The sequence below is a fragment of the Camelus ferus genome, chromosome 32, assembly GCF_009834535.1.
Source record: "Camelus ferus isolate YT-003-E chromosome 32, BCGSAC_Cfer_1.0, whole genome shotgun sequence".
NCBI classification, from domain to species: domain Eukaryota; kingdom Metazoa; phylum Chordata; class Mammalia; order Artiodactyla; family Camelidae; genus Camelus; species Camelus ferus.
Genome location: NC_045727.1, coordinates 13,932,277 through 13,951,618, shown reverse-complemented (window position 1 = coordinate 13,951,618; position 19,342 = coordinate 13,932,277). Strand labels below are relative to the sequence as shown.

General features: G+C 47.5%; 1 protein-coding gene across 7 annotated transcripts in view; it reads right to left on the bottom strand.

The window, feature by feature from the left end:
- The window catches only part of ASCC2 (activating signal cointegrator 1 complex subunit 2), a 35,523-nt gene extending 27,725 nt beyond the window's left edge, over positions 1-7,798 (bottom strand). The window contains exons 1-3 of one of the 7 annotated variants that reach the window (XM_014554177.2): positions 7,661-7,798; positions 5,607-5,693; positions 3,622-3,719 (exon numbers count right to left, since the gene is read on the bottom strand). In XM_014554177.2, the coding sequence (XP_014409663.2) occupies positions 3,622-3,719; positions 5,607-5,649 (141 nt within the window). In that variant the 5' untranslated portion in view covers positions 5,650-5,693; positions 7,661-7,798. The remainder of the gene's footprint in view (positions 1-3,621; positions 3,720-5,606; positions 5,694-7,660) is intronic. The other 6 variants (XM_032471351.1, XM_014554178.2, XM_032471352.1 and 3 more) reach the window with 6 other exon arrangements.
- Positions 7,799-19,342: the final 11,544 nt, after the last annotated feature.

The following is a 19,342-nucleotide window of genomic DNA, read 5'->3' as shown; positions in this document are numbered from 1 at the left end:
GGGAGAGATGCTGGAATGATGATAATAAAAGCCACCACTTGCTGAGGACCTGCCCCATGTTGGCTGCTGAGCAGGCATGTCCCACAGCCAATTTCTTTTTTATCTACAACTATTTCAAAGGGAGATCGTATTCTCCCCACTCGACAGAGGAGGAAACCAAGACTCAGTCAGATTCAGGAACTCTGCCAAGGTCACAGAGCTAAGGAGGCAACTGAGGCAGGATTTAAACCAAAGCTTACCCTGCGGACCTACTAAATGACCTGCAGAACCACGTGCCACCCTGGTCTCACTGCTCGTCCTTCTGACCCCAGCTCCGACCTCACCTCCTCCAGGAAGCCTCCCAACTCCCACCCCGACTAGGCTAGGGGTTCACCAGTGTTTCTACCAACTGTAGCACTTGCTAAACTGCATCAGAAGTGCTTTCAGATATGTAGTTGCTGTGGGCGGGGAGAGCGGACAGGAGAGACTATGGAGGGGCACAAGGACACCTTGGGGAGTGGCAGAGATGTCTGTTATTTTGATTATGGTGATGGTTTCCTGGGTGTATACAGGTGTCAAAACCAATCAAACTGTATAACTTCAAATATGCGCAGTTTATTGTCCTTCAATGATACCCCAATAAAGTTATATAAAAGGGAGGGCCTGCCTTCTCTGTCTCCGCCACTACCCTGTGGGTCTCTGCAGGGAGTCTGAGCCTTGCTCGCCACAGCATTTCCAGTCCGGAGAACAGTGCTTGGCATCGAGCAGACCCTCTGGATACATTTGCTGGTTGAACAAAGGAACGAACAGAGGCAATGAAGGACTAGACCCTGCCCAGGTTTCTGAAGGACTTGAATGCCACATTCGAGATTGGGGACGTTGTTCTGTAGGCAGTGGGGACTGTGGAAGGTTCCAGGGCAAAGAGCAGTAGGCTCCAGCGGCATCTTCCACCCTTCAAGTCTGGCGTAGGTCCAACTTGCTCCAAGAAGCTTTCTGAACATTCTCTGCCCATCAAACTTCTGTTCTGTTTATCTCGATGAGAAACTATTTTGTACTGTTCTCCAAATGCTCCACTTCAATGAGCCTTGTCTTTCTCAGGAGCTCATTCACCCATTTTGGCCCCAGACTTGATTTCTTTTGGCTTCTCAATAGCAAGTTTGCGTGTCTGCACGGTAACTAGCCAATAAATATCAGCTTCAGCTGTCCCTCTGCAAAGGCAGCATGATGGCTGTCCCTTTGCTAGAGATCTTCTCCCAAACTGGGGCTAAAGAGACAAATACACGGTGGGTGCATATCTCAGGACAATCTTTCAGGAGCTTCCGGGGACCTGCAGCCCGGGCGACAAGACAGCTCCTCAGTTGGACAGCTGCCATCCTCAGCTCATCCCTCTCCCTGCCCTCCACCCCATTCTTAATGCTGCTGTCACTGTCATAGCCACCATCACCATATGCTCAGTATGTTCTAGCCACAGTGCTAATTCACACACATCTCATTTAATCCTCACAACCACCCCACAACACTAATTCTTGTTACCCTTTTTGGATCCTGAGGCTTAGAGAGGTTAAGTAACTTGCCCAAAGTGACACGGTCAAGAATGTGTGAGATTACACACAGAGCTGGGCTCCTTAGCTCTGTGATACCACTTCCACCCCCAGTGACCAGAGGTTGGTGTAGGAGTCAGGCTCTCAGGACTCCAGGACAGGATACTCAGGTCCTCCTGCCAGGCCCACCCTCCTCCCACTGCCCTGCCCGGCCAGTGCTTCTTCATCCTTCAATTCCCAGTTCAGGATCCCCCTCCTATACGAAGGCTTCCCGGGGGCATGTGCCCTCCGCCCCTCAAGACCTCCCTGTGCCCACATACCCCGTTGGTCTGGACAGCGGCCTGGGCCCTCAGCTCACGTGGCAGCTGGGACTTTCCTCCATCACAATCCTGAGCACACCGCAGAGATTCTACCAGTCTGCTTCTCTCTCGGCCCATGGGACCCTCAAGGGCAAGAATCACGTCTTTCCTCTTTGTGGCTCTAGTGTCCGTCACAAAGCCAGGCTGGGGTCCTTGACTTGTTTACTGAATGTCTCCAGAGAGCCTGCTATGTACCTGGCACTGGAAAACCAGAGTGAAGGGAAGGGACCAGGTCCCTGCTCCCACAGAGCCCACAGCCTGGCAGCCCAGGTATCTAGCACACGAGGAAAGGGCTGAGGTGGGAAATCAGACTCAAGGAACCAGTCTCTACCAGCACCACCCAAAAGAACTTCTGCAAAGATGGAACTGCTCCACACCTGGCTCGTGCTGGCCAATACAGTAGGCTCTCACCATATGGGGCTATTTTAATTTAAATCAACTAAATTAAAAGTCCAGTTCCTCGATTGAAATATCCACAATTCCAAGAGTTCAATCACTATCTGTGGTGAACGGCTAATGTATTAGACAGAACAGTTCTTGATTTTCTGATAAATATCCTCCTTACATAAAAACGTTATGAACACGAGGATATATTGAACAACACAGGGAATAGAGCCAACATCTTATAATAGCTAAAGATGGAATGTAACCTCTCAAATTGTGAATCACTATGTTATACATCTGAAACATACAACATTGGACATCACCTATACCTCAATTAAAAAAAAAACTATGAAAAAGGAACAGGAGGCTTCACAGCAGAAAGGTTAAGGGCACAGGCTCTTGGGGCATCCTAGCTGGGTTCCCATCATGGCCCCCCTAATTGTCTAGCTTTGTGACCTTGAACTCTTAGTTTCCTCATCTGTAAAATGGGGACCACCAAAATGCCTACTCACAGGGCTGCAGCGCAGCTTAAATGAGATAACTCAGGTAAAGGGTTTAGAAAGGTCTGGCCCAGAGCGAGTGCTCTGTAAATATTAAGTACTATTATTAGAGGGTGGTTACAAAGTAATAGGAAGCCATCCAGAAAGCAGGAAATAAAACATCAAGCTTTTGTTTCCCACGAATTTACTCAAGCCCCTAGAAAAGACTTCCTCCCACCTTGTTTAATTAAGCTCATATGGTTGGGAAAACAGGAAGGGGGAAAGGGGACTCCAGGCCCCGCATCTGTCTCCTTTAGCAGCCTGGTACCTCTCCGTGCCTCTAATCTCTCCAAGGCTAGTAACTGGCATGCTCATGGCCTCCTTCATTTTCAGTCTCACGAGCCCTGCCGAATCTGTCTGTGGTGCTTCTTGGCTGGTTGAGAGGAAAGACAGCCTTACCTCTCAAGTGAGTGTTCCCGCTGAAGCGGATAGCAGCTGAGAGAGCTCTGAAAAAGGCCCATCTGAAACCTGAACACCTCCCAAAGGGTCCAATCCCCAGACCCTGGCTTTGGGCTGGATCCAAGGCCAGGCCAGCTCTGGCTGAGTCAGAACTGCCATCAGAGTTTGATTCAAACTGAAATGCCCGGTAGGGAAGGTGTGGGGCGGTGGCATGGAAAATCCTACTCAAATTCAAGCTGCTGCTTGGAAAGGAAACTTCTACACCCCGCCTGGGAGCACCTGGTAGTACCCCAGCTACCGAATTACAGACTGTGGCCCTCGGGTCATTTCTAGAACAGATGAAGAAGGAATTTACTTTTTTTCTTCTGAAATTGCAAGAATGATAATATCAGGCTGCACGGCCTCAAGGCACTGGCTCACCAGCGCTGGTGAAGTCCTCAGCTTCCCTGTCTTCAGGTCCTTGTGGGTGATCTGGAGTTGGTCCAGGGGCAGAGCGGGCATTGTGCTGCGTGGCCCTCCTGAAAGGAAGAGGGATGGGAAGAAAAGGGCAGACACAGATGCTCTCGGGGGCAGGGGTCTGCTCTGGGGCTGATCGCAGAGCCAGAGAGAGGCTTCAACCTCTGGCCTCAGGGCGGTTCCCAATGCTGGCCTCAAAGGCCTGGTTCAACCACCTACTAATCTAGACCAAAGTGATTTTTTTTTTTTTTGCCTAAAGCAGTAGTTCTCAGCTGAGGAGGAAAATACTCCCAGGTTTGCACCCAATTTGAGAAGTGCTGGTTAAAAGCACCTAGATTATCTTTATTATGGCTCCGGTGCCCTGCCCTCCTTGGCCTGTGAGCTCTGTGAAGACTGCCTGAGCTCTCCTTCTTTTTACCTTTCCTGTGACCAGCACAGAGTCATATCAAATAACTGATGAACCACTGAAATATGAGGACACTTTTCTTACAACTCTAAGCAGATTTTAAGTTTTTTGGGGATTGGAGTCCTGGGTCTTTCCTCACCTGCAGAGGGTGTTACGACTGTACCACCTCTCCAGGCTTCAGGGAAGAAGGACATGGATAGACAGAAGGACCAGGAAGAACAACAGAATTCATGGAAACATGCCAGAGTGAGTGCCTTTCTAGAGAAGCCCAAACTGGACTCAGAGTCAGTGAGTTGCAGACCCCATGTCTCCTGTCTTCCCATCTAGCGCTCTTTCCTCAGTACCACTTGGCCTGACCCACAGGAGGGACATGCATATGATGCAGTTGAATCGTGGAATACAAGTGACTTAGGCCCCTGAAGACAAGCCATAAAAGGTCAGCACAGCTTCAGTGACCACATGAAGACACATCAAGGCTAGGATGAGGAAACCATCACTTCCGGAGCCCTCACAGAGCCCACATCTCAGATAACAGGCCAGGCCCTGGTGTTATGAAGACAGACTGATAAGGCGGGTTCTTTGCCCTGGGGAGGGGGTGGGCTTCTGATCCAATAATAATAATGACAACAGCAGCAGCAGGAAACTGCTTCTCAGGGGCCGGTACACTTCTAAGTGCTTTTCTCAGCATTAACTTGCTTTACACACGTTAATATATTAATGTATTAATGCTCATAACAACTCTAAGGTTGGTCCTGTTATTACTCTCATTTTATCAATAAGGAAACAGATGCTCGGAGAAGATAAGAAACTTGCCCTAGGTCTCCCCATTAGTGGTTGGTGAAGCAGGCTGGCTTTTAACCATTCGCTGTACTGACTCTAGTGCAGTTGAGCCTATAGGGAGGGTGGCTGTCAAAAAAGCATTTCTAGAGGAGAGCCTAAAGGATCAGGAGAGCCAGAGTTGAGTCTTGATAGTGGACAATGGGCAGGGAAAAAGGGTGTCCCAGTCAGAAGAAACAGCAGGAGCAAAGGTAGGGAGGTGGGAGGCAGCTTCGTACACAAGGAACCTTGGGTCAGGGGCTGCTCTAAAGGCTGTGAAGATATCCACCTTCACCTGGGATGTAAAGAGAGGATCAGTCTGTCTAGTCCTCAAGGCCTGTTCCAAGGTCAGACCTGCACAGGAGGTAGTCCGAAAAAAATCATGGGGCAAAGTAATGAAAGGGCCTTGGAGTAAGTTTTCATCTTTTATCTTTGCAAAAAGTAGATAATACCATCTGTTGCCTGCACATTATTTCTAATCAAGTTACTGTCTTACCAGCTTCTCACAACAACACAGTTAAGGATGAGAAGGCTTATTATGCTCAGATGTCCAAAGAGGGACCCTGATTTGCTCAAGGCAAATGTATGAGTGGCCAAGTTGAAACTGAAGCCCAGCTCTCGTGCCTTGGCACCTAGATCTCTTGGGCTGAACAAGCTAAAAATACTTCTTTCCTAATCCCCCAGGGATCTGGGGGGAGGTAGCTGGAAATATCAGTGGTCGGCTCACCAGCGCAGACATCTAAATGACTCACAGGCCCAGTCCTTTCCATGCTCACCTTCCAGAGACGGCAGTGGGAGAGTCCAGTGTGGGGACCTAGGATAGGGAAAGAGTCATAAGCAGGAGACGTCTCTCCATCCATATGATTTTAGGCTCCAGAGTCCAGGCCTCAACAGGTAGAGACAGCACTTGCTTTCGTCCAAGCCAGTGCCTGTCAGGACAGTTCAGACCCAGGCTGGTGTCGTCATTGAAAGAGAAGTTTATAGTTCTACAGTTTGGGTTCAAATCTTGGCTCCACATTTCCCTACCCATGTTGAGACCCTGAGACAGTTCCTTAACTTCTCTAAACCTTGACTGCCTCATCTGTAAAATCGGGATAATGACAGTACATCATCCCTCAGGACTGACGTGAGAAGTAACCAGTGCTAAGTGTTCAACACAGTACTTGGCATGTACTAAGCACTCGGTAAAGTTGACTTCTTGCTATTATTCAAGTCCCAACCATAGGCAGAGCACTTCCTCAATTTCTAAGCAAACACTAACCGAATACATCCTAGGTCCCAGGCATGTAAATGACTATCATTTGGTGTAGTTAGACTTGTAACTGGAAATTTCCAAAACAAGCACAGCAGAGAAAGGGAGGGTGTCACAGAAAAAGTGACCTATAATCTGGCTGTAGAAGGACAGGATGAAAAGATGGCAAGGAAGGGTATTCCAAGCAAAGAGCAAGCATGAGCAAAAGCTCAGAGCCCGTGGCCTTGAAGAGGGAGACATTTGGTATGGAAAACACAAGGTCAGGGAAGTGGTGACAGAAGTGGAGAGACAAGGTTGGATAGGAAAGATGGAGCCATTTTAAAAAGAGCCTTGAATGCTATGCTGAAGATTTTAGCGTCTCATCTGAAGGCAGTGAGTGGTCATTTAAGCAGAGGAGAGACATGATCAGAGAGAGAAGATAATAACCTGGTGGCAGGAGAAGCCTCCTATGAAACACTGGAGAGCAATAACTATGTTAATTCTCTAACTCATCCAGTCAAAGATTTTTTTGAGTACCTACTATGTGCCAGGCACTGAAGCCTGGAGAATACTAAGTTGGGCAAATAACAGATCTGATTCTGGCCCTTCATAGAGCTTATAGTCTTTACGGTTAAGACAGATATGAACCAAATAGCCATACAAACAAGTAAAACCCAATACCGTGAGTATGCTATGCAGGTAGGTCCATGGAGGTATGACAGCATTTAACAGGGACAACTGACTTGAAGGAGAGAGGATGTCAAGAAGATTTGAGTTTTCATCTAAAGTATGAGTAGAAAAAAAAAACTAGGCAAAGACTGGACTGTAAGTTCCAAAAGGATAATGACAATGATCATGATGGTATCTGTGCCCCACCCTCTACACTGCATCCCCAGTGCCAAGCAGGGCAGCAGAAGCCAAAAGTTAGGAAAGGGCTTTCTTTAGAAGGGGAGCTTGGAGCAGTCACCAATCACAATAAGGCCTGGGAGCATCCCCAGGGCTACTGCTGCCTCAGTTTCTCTGACTGTCTTCACCCCTTCTAGTCTCAATATGACACTCCTCAGAGACCTTTCCAGACAACCCTCTCTAAAATATTCACTCCCTCGGCTACTGTCATCTTTAACTACCTAGTGCATTTATTTGTCGACTCTCTGTCTCCGCCCACTAGACTATACGCTCCAGGAGGCCGAAAGCCTTGTCTGACTCCGTCTGTTTGGATCCTCAGTGCCAAGATCTGTGCCTGGCACGTAGGAGGCCCTAGGCAGATTTGTTGAATGAATGAATGAACCCTGAGTAAATTGAAGCTCGGGTGAGGGTGGGAGGATCGTGATTCATCCAAGGTCACTCTGGGGCAGAGCCTCCAACCCGAGACTTTCGGCTCCAGAGGCCTGGCCTGGGGGAGGGGAGTTGGGGGCGATTCATGGCCCCTGGGGCAGCGTAAGCCTTGGCCCTGCCATGGAGATCGGGAGGCCAGAGGTCGCGTAAGGCATGGCCACTGCCCCTCTCAGGCCCGATGCCCCACATCCGGCAGGGCCCAGCCACGCACTCACCTCGGCGGCTCCACTGCCGGCGCTGTGCCGCCGCCGCCGCCGTCCACGGTGACAGCTCCCGGAGCGCCGGCACTTCCGGGGTCAAACGGCGATTCCGCAGGCGCAGACAGGAAGCCTCGTCCTGTCCCGCACCCGGAACCAACTGCCGCCGGGAAGCAGAGGCCGGAGCCACGCCCCCAGACTAACTCTCCGCCCCCACTAGGAAATGGCCAGGCTGTAGCCACGCCCACTGTCCACGCCGATCTCTCTTCTGGCTCCAGCAGAGAGGACGAAAGGTGGGCGGAGAGCAGGTATGGTTCCACCTCTTGGAAAAACCAACTATGGTACCGGGTTCTTAGGATCCCAGGCTTGCACCTCCTTCCTTAACCTTCTCAGTCGTCGTTGTTCAAATTTAATCCAGATAGTTTTAACAAGTCAAAAGTGTAAAGGGGGAGGGTATAGTTAAAGTGGTAGAGCGTATGCTTAGCATGCACGAGGTCCTGGATTCAATCCCCAGTACTCCCTCTAAACATAAACAAACAAACAAACAAACCTAATTACCCCCAACAATAAAAAATAAATACATTTTTAAAAGTGTAAATATGTTGAGCCAAAGAACGCAAAGTAGTATAAACTGCAGTTTTGTTTATAGGAAGTTCTAGGACTGACAAAACTAATGAGGGGCCATGGAGTTAGGATGGTGGTTACCTCTGAGGCTGGTGACTGGGGAGTCATCAAACTGCGCATCTGTGAGTTGTGTATTTTTTTGTATGTATGCAATACAAAAGGATTTTTTTTTAAATCAGGAAGACTGTTTATAGCCATCTTAAGAGCAATATGCAGTTTCCACAGAATGTCTCAAGTGGTGTAGGGTTTCCTAAGCTTAGCTATGCATCAGAATCATCACAGAAAGATAGTTAAAAATATACATCCCTGACTTCATCTCAGTGCCTAGCACACAGTAAAGGTTCAAAAAAACCACCACCATCATTGTCATGAGGGTGTCACAGGAGCCCGTAATGGAGCACACTACCCAGCCCTGGGGTCCAGGTATATTACCCAGCACCCTCCTAGTGCCAGTCCCTGCTGTCTGCACTGGGGCTACAGGGAATGATAGGCACAGTACCTGTCCTCAAGGAGCTTACGAGGTAGAGGGTGGCAAGAAAACCAACGTCTATGAGGCAATGTGACAAATGCAGGATGCTAAGGAAGTAAGGAAATGGACTCTGAACCAGAAATGGGATGAGAGGGGTCGAATACTGTATTTGTTATGTATTCCTGTCTAACACATTACCACAGACTTTGCAGCTTGTATCAACACACATTTACTACCTCACATTTCCTGTGGGTCAGGCATCTGGACAGGGCTGAGCTGGCTCCCCTGCATCAGGGTCTTAATCCTCTGGCAAGTGTGCGTTTGCAGGGCACCCATTGTTGGGGTTTGCTGTTGTGTGGCTCACACAGTGTTCATTTGCTCTATGTTCCCACCAACAGCAGCTTGACTACTCCTCAGAGAACCAGCCTTTCCACCTCAGTCCACATGGAGTAGGACTGAATCTTGACCCAGAGTTGAAGGGTGTACAGCTATACAACAGTTATGTACTGTTGTGCAGCAAACCACCCCAAAACTCAATGGCTTAGAACAATAATAATTATTTACTATCTCATATGGTTTCTGTGGGTTAAGGACTCCAAAGTGGCTTGGCTAGGTAGATCTGGCTCAGGGTCTCTCATGAAGATGCAGTCAGGTGTCAGGACTGCAGTCCTCTAAAGGCTTAATCAAAGCTGAAGAATCCACTGTCAGGTGGGATCCACTCATGTGGTTGGCAAGCTGGTACCGACTATTGGCAAGAGGCCTCGATTCCCCACCACAGGGCTGCTTGAGTATCCCCACAAAGTGCCCCTGGCTTCCTTCAGAGGGAGCAGTCCAAGAGATCACAGCAGAAGCACTATGTCTCTATGACCTGGCCTTGAAAGTCATACGCCATGACTTTAGCCGTATTTCTGTTGGTCACACAGGCCAGCGTTGGTTCAGTGTGGGAGGGGACTGCACAAGGGCATGAATATCAGAAGGCAAGATCACTGGGGGCCATCTTGGAAAGTGTCTACTACATTGATCTAGGATGAGTCTGGCAAGCAGCATATTCCAAACCCTCGGCCACAGTGACTGGCTCAAGAATAGATATATGACCCAAACCTGTACCTAATTCTGGGATCTTTATTGGAGTCAAGAAGAAGGAAAAGCTCTCTTTCTGATGAGATTGCTGGCAGTAAGAATGAGTGAAGCCTGGAGCTGCCAGAGGCCACTACCTGGAACCTAGGAATGAAGCCCACACAAAGGAAAGCAGAGCTGAGAAAAGAAATGACAAGCAGCAAGCAGAGAATGAAAGAAGGTGATGACATCTTTTGGTCCCTGCATCCAGGTGCACCTGAATTCAGATACCCCTAGACTTTTCTCATTCATGCTTTATCTAAGCCATTTTGAGTTGGGTTTCTGTCCTAACATAACTTGTGGATGCCAAGCCCTTCTTATATCTAATTTATCGGTCTTTCCAAAAGATTATGACTGGTACCCACTGTGACAAGAGGGTGAAGTTGCTAACTGTTTAAGCGCATGACCAGGAGTTCCTGGCAGTACAAGTCACTACATAGAAATAGGGAGATGGTGTTGCAGAAAAACGTGTTAAAGCTTGGTATTACAGCTCAGTTGTGACAGCAACCTGGATCCAGGCAAGAAACCAAGCAGCACTAGGAGAATTGGAGAACTCAGGTTTATTACACCAGCCAGCAGGCCCAGAGGAGTTAACACTCCAAGCTCTGGACCCTGTCTGTAGGTTTACACAGGCTTTTATAGGCTGCCAGTTTACACTTTGCAGCATCATATGCAAATAAGATTTAACAAAAATTGACTAATTAGAAACAGGCTTTGTAGAAATGAACCAGTCGGGAGGGAGAGAAATAACCAGTCAGGAGTGAGGGAAATGGACCAATAAGGAGTGGGCTCCACTTTCCTAGAAGTTACCCATTTCAGAGGCAAAAAGTAAGATAAAGCCCCTGGGCCAGGGAACCAGATGGTGCTGGCAGGAGAGTAGTGGCCCTGCCTGGGGATCCTGCCTGTCTTTTTTTATGGGGCTTCCCACCTCAGTGGAAGTGTGTGGCTCAACCAGTTACACCTTGAGTATTCACCAACTGGTATTCTTTAAGGAGACCAAGGATTTTCAGGAGAGGTACGTGGTGAGGAAGTGGGAAGTTAATTGATGGTGGAGTCAGAAGACCTGGGTATTAGTCCCAGTTATGCCCCCTACTCACTGGGTAACCTTAGACAAGTCACTTAGGTTTTTCTGAGTCTCTATTTCCTGATCTGCATAATAGGAATAGTAATACTTGTTCAACCTATGTCTACTCAGCAGATATTTATTGAGGACATATTATGTGCCAGGTACTGTCAATAAAGCAACAGACTCAGTTCTAGCCTTCAAGGTTTTCACAGTCTTGTCAGGAGGACTGAAACATGAATTATGACATGGTTTGACATGTGGTATCACCCATGTGCACACGTGTGTTTTGAGGTCATAAGGCAGAAAGCATCTCAAATGGTGGTTTCGGCGTGGGCTTTCTGAAGGGGATGCTATTTAATCTGAATTTTTAGGAAATGTAGGAAACTTACAGGTTGGGAGAGCGTCACAGGCAGAGAGCACCGCCTGGGCAAAGACCTAGAGGTGTGAAAGAGGGCAGACCATTCAAGAAATCACAAGTAGACCTGTAGAGGGTGAATCTCAGGGTTTGAGGGTATCTTGAGGAGAGGCTAGATTATGAGGGGCTTTGTGGGTCATTCTAAGGAGTCTGGATTTCCTCCTGTTGATAGCAGGGAAGGCCCTGGAAGCTTTGACTAGAACCGAGGAATTTCAGAAAGGTATTTTAAAAAAACAACTCTAGGATGAATGGTGGCAAGATTGGAGATGGGTCTGGATTGCAGTTATCTGTTGCTGCGTAACAAGTTACCCCCAAATTTAGTAGCTTCCAATGATGTATTACTTCTTGTCATTCTGTGAATTGACTAGGCTCAGTTCTTTTGCTCCATGGGGTGTCAGCTAGGGTTATCATTTGGCTACATTTAACTGGGTGTTCCATTGAGACTGGAACATCCAAGACAGCTTCACTGGTATGTCTGGCTTTCCAGCTGGTGTGGCGGGACAGCTGGCGGCTGGCTGGGCCTTTTTCACCACGTGGTTTCTCATCCTCCAGGAGTCTAGTCCAGTGGTTCTCAAGCAGGGGTGTTTCTCCTCCAGGGGACTTGTGGCAATGTCTGGGGACATTTCTGGTTGTCACAGCTAGAGCATCTAGTGAGTAGAGGCCAAGGATGCTGCTAGACACCCTACCATGTACAGGACAGCCTACCACCACAAAGAATTATCTGGCCCAAAATATCAGCAGTGCTGAGGCTGAGAAACCTTAGTCTTAGTCCACGCTTCTTTACCTGGTGGCTGAGACCCAAGAGGGTCAAAATGGGAGCTGCCAGATCTTCCAAAGTCTAAGCTCTGGAGCTCATATATCGCTTCCTCCATATTCTTTTGGCCAAAGCAAGTTACAAGGGCAGCTCTGACTCAAAGGGAGAGGAACTAGCTCTCCTCTCCAATTCACCTGGCAACCGCTAATCCACTTTCTGTCTCTATAGATTTTGGGTGGCCGTTTTCACAGGCAATCTACCACTAGGGAGGCTCCGCAATGAGAGATTTGCACTGGAGATGATAGTGGTTTGAGCTCAGGCAGTAGCAAAGTATCCTCATGAGAAAGTGAAACAATGGTGGTGAAATCTCTTTGCAGAGTGTTCCATAAAAATACAAATTTCATAATCCACCCTGTCTCCAGCCAGGAACTGCTGTCCCTAGCAGCTTTCTGTTAAGCCAGGCTTTCTCTCAATAGGCGGTGTCTATCCAATCCCCCTGCCCTCTGTTGAGTTCATCAAAGCTTCTGCTGACTCAAGAAAAATCTAGAGAATGATCACTACAGTGAAAGTCTCAAATCATCCCCCAGGGCCCCTAATAACAAAGCATCTGCTTGTCATTCTTCCCTGCCCCTCTGGGTTTTAGTGAGAAAACAGCATTAAATGACGATAATGATACACAACTTTAAAACTAAGCCTCCTGGTTTCCAGGAAGGGAGGCTTAATTTGAAAGCAGCTAATTATCCACTCATTATAATTTACAGATAGTGGTTGTCTTGCCTTCTGTCACTGGTCTGAGAACAGTATTTGTAAAGATGGGAAAAAAAATATCTGAGTTAATACCTTTTCAACAGAAGGCAGAGAATCCCCAAATCAAAGAAAAGAATCTTATCAAACATGGGTCCAAATCTCTCATTTTGTGGATATGGAAACTGAGTCCCAGAAAGGGGATGAGACTTGCCCAGAAACGTCCAGCAGCTGGTGGGGGACAGAAGGGGCACTGGAGTTGAAGTCTCCGTGCTGGCTCCAGCCTAAAGCTCCGCCCAGGGAGATGAAAGGGTGGCTCTGTCTGCCCCATGCAGCTTGGAGACTCTGTGCTCAGACCACCCATCAAAGTGGCAATTGGCACATCTGGGCCTCTAAGTAACCATCAGTGTGGGACGATGGAGCCACAGAACCGGGAGGTAGAAATAATCCCTCAAGGGCTGGGACACGGTTTAAATTGCAGAAGGGGATGGGCAGGGGGAGGGGGATTTTTGCTTCACTTTAAGATTAAACATTTTTTTTTATTTGGTAGCATCTCACTTTTCCTGTAGGATCTGAGACAAAGGGCTTTCAAAAAACACCTCCAGCTACTCTGGTGACAGGAAAGGTTGGTACTTAATGTTTTTCACCATTAAACCTGGGGTTTCCATGCAGTGGCATAGTGCCAGCTCTTTAGCTTTCCTTAGGAGAGCATGAAAAGAAGTTACTGCATGATGTGCCTTGACTATCATGAAAAGAGGGGACCCTACCTTCTCATGTTCCTGGATTTTCACTCCCTGAGCCTCATAGTCCCCAGAGGACTCCAGAATGTGGCCAGTCTGATCTTCTAACTTCTTTTCTTTTTTTAACTTTTTTTTTTCTTCAAATGGAGGTACTGGGGATTGAACCCAGGACCTTGTACATGTTAAGCACACACTCTACTGCTGAGCTATGCCTATCCCCTCTTCTAATTTCTTAAGTGCCCCAGCACCCTCACACTTCCAGGCACTAGCCTGTGCTGCTTCCTCCGCCTGAAATGCCCCCCATGTTCTCCTTATCAAGGTAAAGTCTCCATCTCCTCTTTCCCCAGGTTACAATCATTCCTCGGATACACACACTCTTAGCTAGCTCCTTGCACTTCTTCATTGATCACAGCTCATCATCTTGTATGGTTTGTGTGATTATTTAATCAGTGACTGCCTCCCTGATTAAGCTACATGTCCTGACAAGTTAGGGACTGCATCTGTTTTGTTTACTCACCTTATTCCCAGCTCTTAGTTTGGTACCTGGCACCTAATAGTGTGCAATAAGATCTGCTGAATGAATGATCGAATCAAAGCACTAAGATAATCTAGACCAACTCTTCTAATTTTAAGTAAAGAAACTGTAGCCCAGAGATGGGCAATGAATTACCCAAGGGTCACAGGCAGGCATCTAATAACTTCTTGCTCGTCATTCGCTTCCTTGAAATACCTTGGCACGTGGGACACAGCTGTTTTAAGGCAATGCAAGGCTGGGGGACTGAGCTGTTTTCCATACCCTGAATAATGGTAGTTCCTCTCCTTCACAGAAGGCTCCCCATGAGGCAGGAATTCTAAACTTGGGTCAATGAAGGGGCTCCCAGGATCAATGCATCTTCTGAAATGTCTGCAGATACTGGGGAGCTATTTTCAGTAGAGGAGCTGCTGGGTTTTCTCCCAACCTCAAAGGAGCAAGATCCCAAACGCTAAGAATCACTCACACTAGCTCTTTGTTGAATCTCTCCTTCCCTTCTTGCTAGAAAAGCTACTCCACGGCCCAAGAATCTCTGGCAGCAGAAACATAGCCTAGTGTGAGGCTGCGGGGCCAGCAGCGGTCAGGGCTAATTGGCTAATACATGCGATCAGAGAGAAATGCATTTTCAGCTTCACTTGGTTGGGAGTATCAGGGAAAGCTTCCTGGAATAGGTGCCAGTTAAGCTGGGCTGTAATAAACTGAAGGCTTGAGAGGCTAGAGGTGATGTGGGAGAGGGATAAGGTCCCAGATTCCCTTCTGGCAGCCCCCATGTCCTCATCAATTCCCCTTGCTCAAAAGGAGGGCTTGTTTCATGTGTCTAGTATCAGAGCCATTTGAGTCCAGACTCTGGCTGCAGAGTCTCCTTTCCCCTCTCCCTTTTGAAGGCCACATAGGCCATTTTTGTGATGCCAACCATCATCAGCAGCCCTTTGTCCGCTCTGTTGAATTATTCATCCTGTGAGATGAATTATTAATATCCAGTTTTGTACAGCAAATGCCAGGCAAACAGGTAGAAATGGGGTTGGGACCCTGGGCATGGAGCCACAGACCTCCCCAGGTCCCCCGAAGCACAGATCACCAGGGCCAAGAAATTATGCAGGAATCTGCAAGGGGCTCACTTTGGAATGCACTGGACCAAGGGCAAAGTTGGCACAAGAGTATGGTGCCCCAGTGGTGGCCGGGCTCCATTCTCTGGCTCTCAGGCCCCTTGCTTTCCTGGGTCTTTGCTGGGCAGTCCTGCTGGCTCCAGTGTGGGGCTGCATTGCGGATCCAGAGTGGGCTCAGCTGCATTCAGTGGAGTGACTTGGATTTGATTCTGAGCCTGGAATCCGAATGGCCTTGGGTTGGTCAAGCAGGATTTCTCAACCTCAGCACTAGTGATATTTTGGCCCAGATAACTCTTTGTTGGGGACTCTTCTGTGCACCGTAGGATGTGGAGCAGTACTCCTGGCCCCTACCCACTAGATGCCAGTAGTATACCTCCCCTTATCCCCAGCTGTGGCAACCAAAAATGTCTCTAGACATTGTCACATGTCCCCTGGGGGATAAAATTGCTCCCACTTGAGAGCCACTGGATTTGTGCTTTCACTTCTTTGAGTCCTTTTTTCCCCCCCTTATCTGTTAAGTGGGGGTCAGGGTGATAGTTACTAGGATGAAATATGGTCAGATGAGATCACAGATGTGAAGTCTCCACTTGCTCAGAGTGTCTCCACCTTGGACTTTTCTGTTGCATGAACTGACAGTTCTCTTTTATGCGTAAGCCCAGCTCTCGGTTAGGATTGTGTTCAGCCGTAGGTAACAGAACATCCACCTTAACCCGACTTGAACAGTGAAAAGGAGTGATTGGTTTGTGTAACTGGAGTCCCCGAAGTGGGTTGATCTTCGGGTTTGGTGGGTTCCACCACTCACCCATGTCCTTTCTGTCTTTTTGCTCTGCCATATACAGTGAAGGCTTCTACTGAGATCAGCTCATCCTTAGGGTCCTAGGATGGTTCCAGTAGCCATCGGCCCCGTGGGCCTTCTTGTTCACTTCTGGATCTGACAGAACACATCTGTTCCTGCATTCCAGGCCAGCATCCTGAGAGCCTGCCCGGCCAGGCACTTAGGTCACAAACCCACTCTGAAATGAGCATCTACACCCAGTGGAATGGCTGTGCTGGTTGACTTAAGCTCATTAAGTCCCAGCCATGGAACTTGGGATGGAATCACTTTTCTGGGTAAATGGCTGTGTGGATACTCAAAGAAAGAAATGAAAATCTTAGCATCAACAGGATCCAGTTAGTGTTCCAGAACCAATCATTCTGCTAGAGGGTGGGTATAGACTTGATTGGCTGGAGCTCAGACTTGGCCAGCCCTTGTAGTTGAGGGCACGGAGAGGTAGGGAAGTCAGCCTCATCAAACCACAGGGACTGAAGTGGGAGAAGCTTGGTTTCCCAGTCCCCAAATAGGGATGCATTTACCAGAAAAGGGGAGAAATGGATGCTGGGTAAGAATGAAAGGTGAGTGAGTCCCAGGCCTTTCTTGGGAGGCAGTGGCCTGCCAGGTGCTGTGCCCTCGGTAGATGGGTGGGCGGCAGGAGCACCCCAGGATGAACGCCTGCCCAGAAAAGCTGTCAGGGGCTGACTGCAGGCTTGAGAACTTTATCAAGATGTCACCAGCCAAACTGGGAAGGCTGCCCTGCCACCAGCTGCTAGCCCTGTGATTCTGCCTAACATGTCCTCAACTCCACTTGGACATCAAGTGCTCAACTGGAGTAGCCTGCAGTGACAAGGCACAAAGCAACCTTTGCAGAGATAGTGAGAGGGGCCTGAGAAGGGGCTCTCTTCCTGTCTCTAGCAATCTGCCTGTCCCACATGGGCTATAGTTACATGTCACAATATGTCCCTGCTTCCTGCTCCCCTGGGCTCAGTGTCCTCTACCAATGCCCACTCTTGGGATGAATGCCTCATATTCTCAATTCCCTGGCCCCTGCTCATACACCCGCTGTGCCCTGCTCTTGGCAGGGTCCTTGGCCACCTCTCCCGGGGGTGTCCTTGCTGTCACAAAAGCCAGCGGGTCCAATACTTTCTGATGATCCTCCAGTTTGCCAATAGAAAACCAGAGAGGTGCTGGCAGGGCACGAAGGCAGTGCAGTTTATACGTTTTTGGCAATATCTCAGTGTATGGTCAGGTATCCCAGGGAAATTGGAGACAGGACTGAATAGTTACTTATTAGCCCTGCTCTGTGTCACTCCTTGGCTTTATATTTTTCAGTGGCTACCCCCAGCAGTTCAAGGGCCTCTGTAGGGGTATTCAAACCTCCTCAACCTTATCCCATCTTGTCCCACAACCCCTCACCACTGAGCCTACTGTAGCTTCACCAACATCCTGTGCTCCCTCTAAGCTCTCTTGCCTGTGCCCCAGCAGGTCCCACTGCCCTGGATGCACTTCCCCCTTCTGTGCCCCTGTTACCTGGTTTACTTTGAATCATCTTACAGGTCTCAGCTGTCACCTCCTCCATGAAGCCTTCCTTACTTTCCCAAACTGAGTGAGTGAGGTAAGCTCCCAAGTTGCCTAAAATAAATAGCACACTGCCTGGTACCCATTTGTTTATGGATTTGTTTCCTGCAGCAGGTGATAAATTCCTAGACATCAGGTACCATCTCTAGTTCACTCGTGGTTTGTTCCCTCAGGGCCAAGCACTGTTCCTGGCACAGTACAAGATATTGAATGTAATTCCCTGTGCTATACAGAAGAAATTTGTTTTTTAATCTATTTTTAAAATTCAAGTATAGTTAATTACAATGTGTCTGTTTCTCGTGTATGGCATAACATCCCAGTCATGCATTATATATACATATATTTGTTTTCATATTCTTTTTCATTTTTAATCTATTTTATATATAGTAGTTAGTATTCGCACAGAAGAAGAAATATGCAACAACCTAACAACAGAAGCATTGTGTATTTTTCTCCAGTCCTTGCCTTGGGGCAAGTCTATTTCCCCAGTTACCGGTGTGTGCTATTTCTGCCCTTTCACTAAACATTACTGCATCAACATTTTTTCATCTTGGAATCACTGCCTTTGAAGCTGAAAGAAACTTTAAAAATGGTCCCATCCATCTGCCTCACTTCCAGAGAGAGGAGCTGAGGCCCGGAGAGGTGACTGACTCAGAGTCACCCAACAAAATGACAACTCTAGTTTCTAAACTTCCTGTCACGTCATGCCACCTTCCTGCCCAAAAGCCTTAGACACTTTCTCCACTTTTGGCTCTGAACAGGAAAACGTTTTGAAATGAGGATTCTGAAGTGCAGATAGATCTTAGTCGGACTTGTATGCAATCACTTTTTAGAATTTACCAACATGTAAAATTTTATACTTCCACTGGGACTCACACACTGTGGGTGAGAGGGTAAATTGATTGTAACATTTTGGAAGCTTGTTGGGAGTAGCTCTCAAAAGCTGAACATTCACCTATCCTATGACCAGAAATTCTTCTCCTTGATAGATTTTCATCAGAAATGAATGCTTAGGTCCACCAAAAGACATGTACAAAAAGGTTCATTTATTCATAGTAGCCAAACACTGGACACAATTTGAATGTCCATCTGCAGTACAATGGAAAAATAATTGTCGTATACTTATACAATAAAATACTACACAACAATGAAAAACAATGAATCTGTTAAATCATGGGTGAATCTCAGGAATTTAACGTTTAGTGAAAGAAGCCAGATATAAAAGAGAATATATGATTCTATTTACATAAAGTTCAAAGTAGTACAAACTAATTTATGGCGATAAAAGAGTGGTTATGTGTGTGTGTGGGGGGTGGTGTTCTAAGGAGTATGAGGGAATCTTGGGGGCTGATAACATTCTATATCTTGATGGAGGTTTTGGTTACAAGGGAGTTGACACACATAAAACGTCATTGGGCTGGACACTTTTAAGATCTCTGCACTTTATGTGTGAAATAAAAATTTAAAAATATATTTTGCTCTTCAAACTGGTGCAGTCTGAGGAAGGTTTGTAGTCTTATGAATTGTATTGTGCCAGTTGATTTCCTGGTTTTGATAATACACTGTCGTTGTGTCGTTCATTTTGATAATACACTGTGTGCTACCACTGAGGGAAGCTGGGTGATGGGTACACAGAACTGCTCTGTACTATTTTTGCTGCTTCTTGTGAGCCTATAATTATTTCAAAATAGGAGTTAAAAAAATCTTACATGCCATTGTTTAGAAATCAGACAGTTTAAACA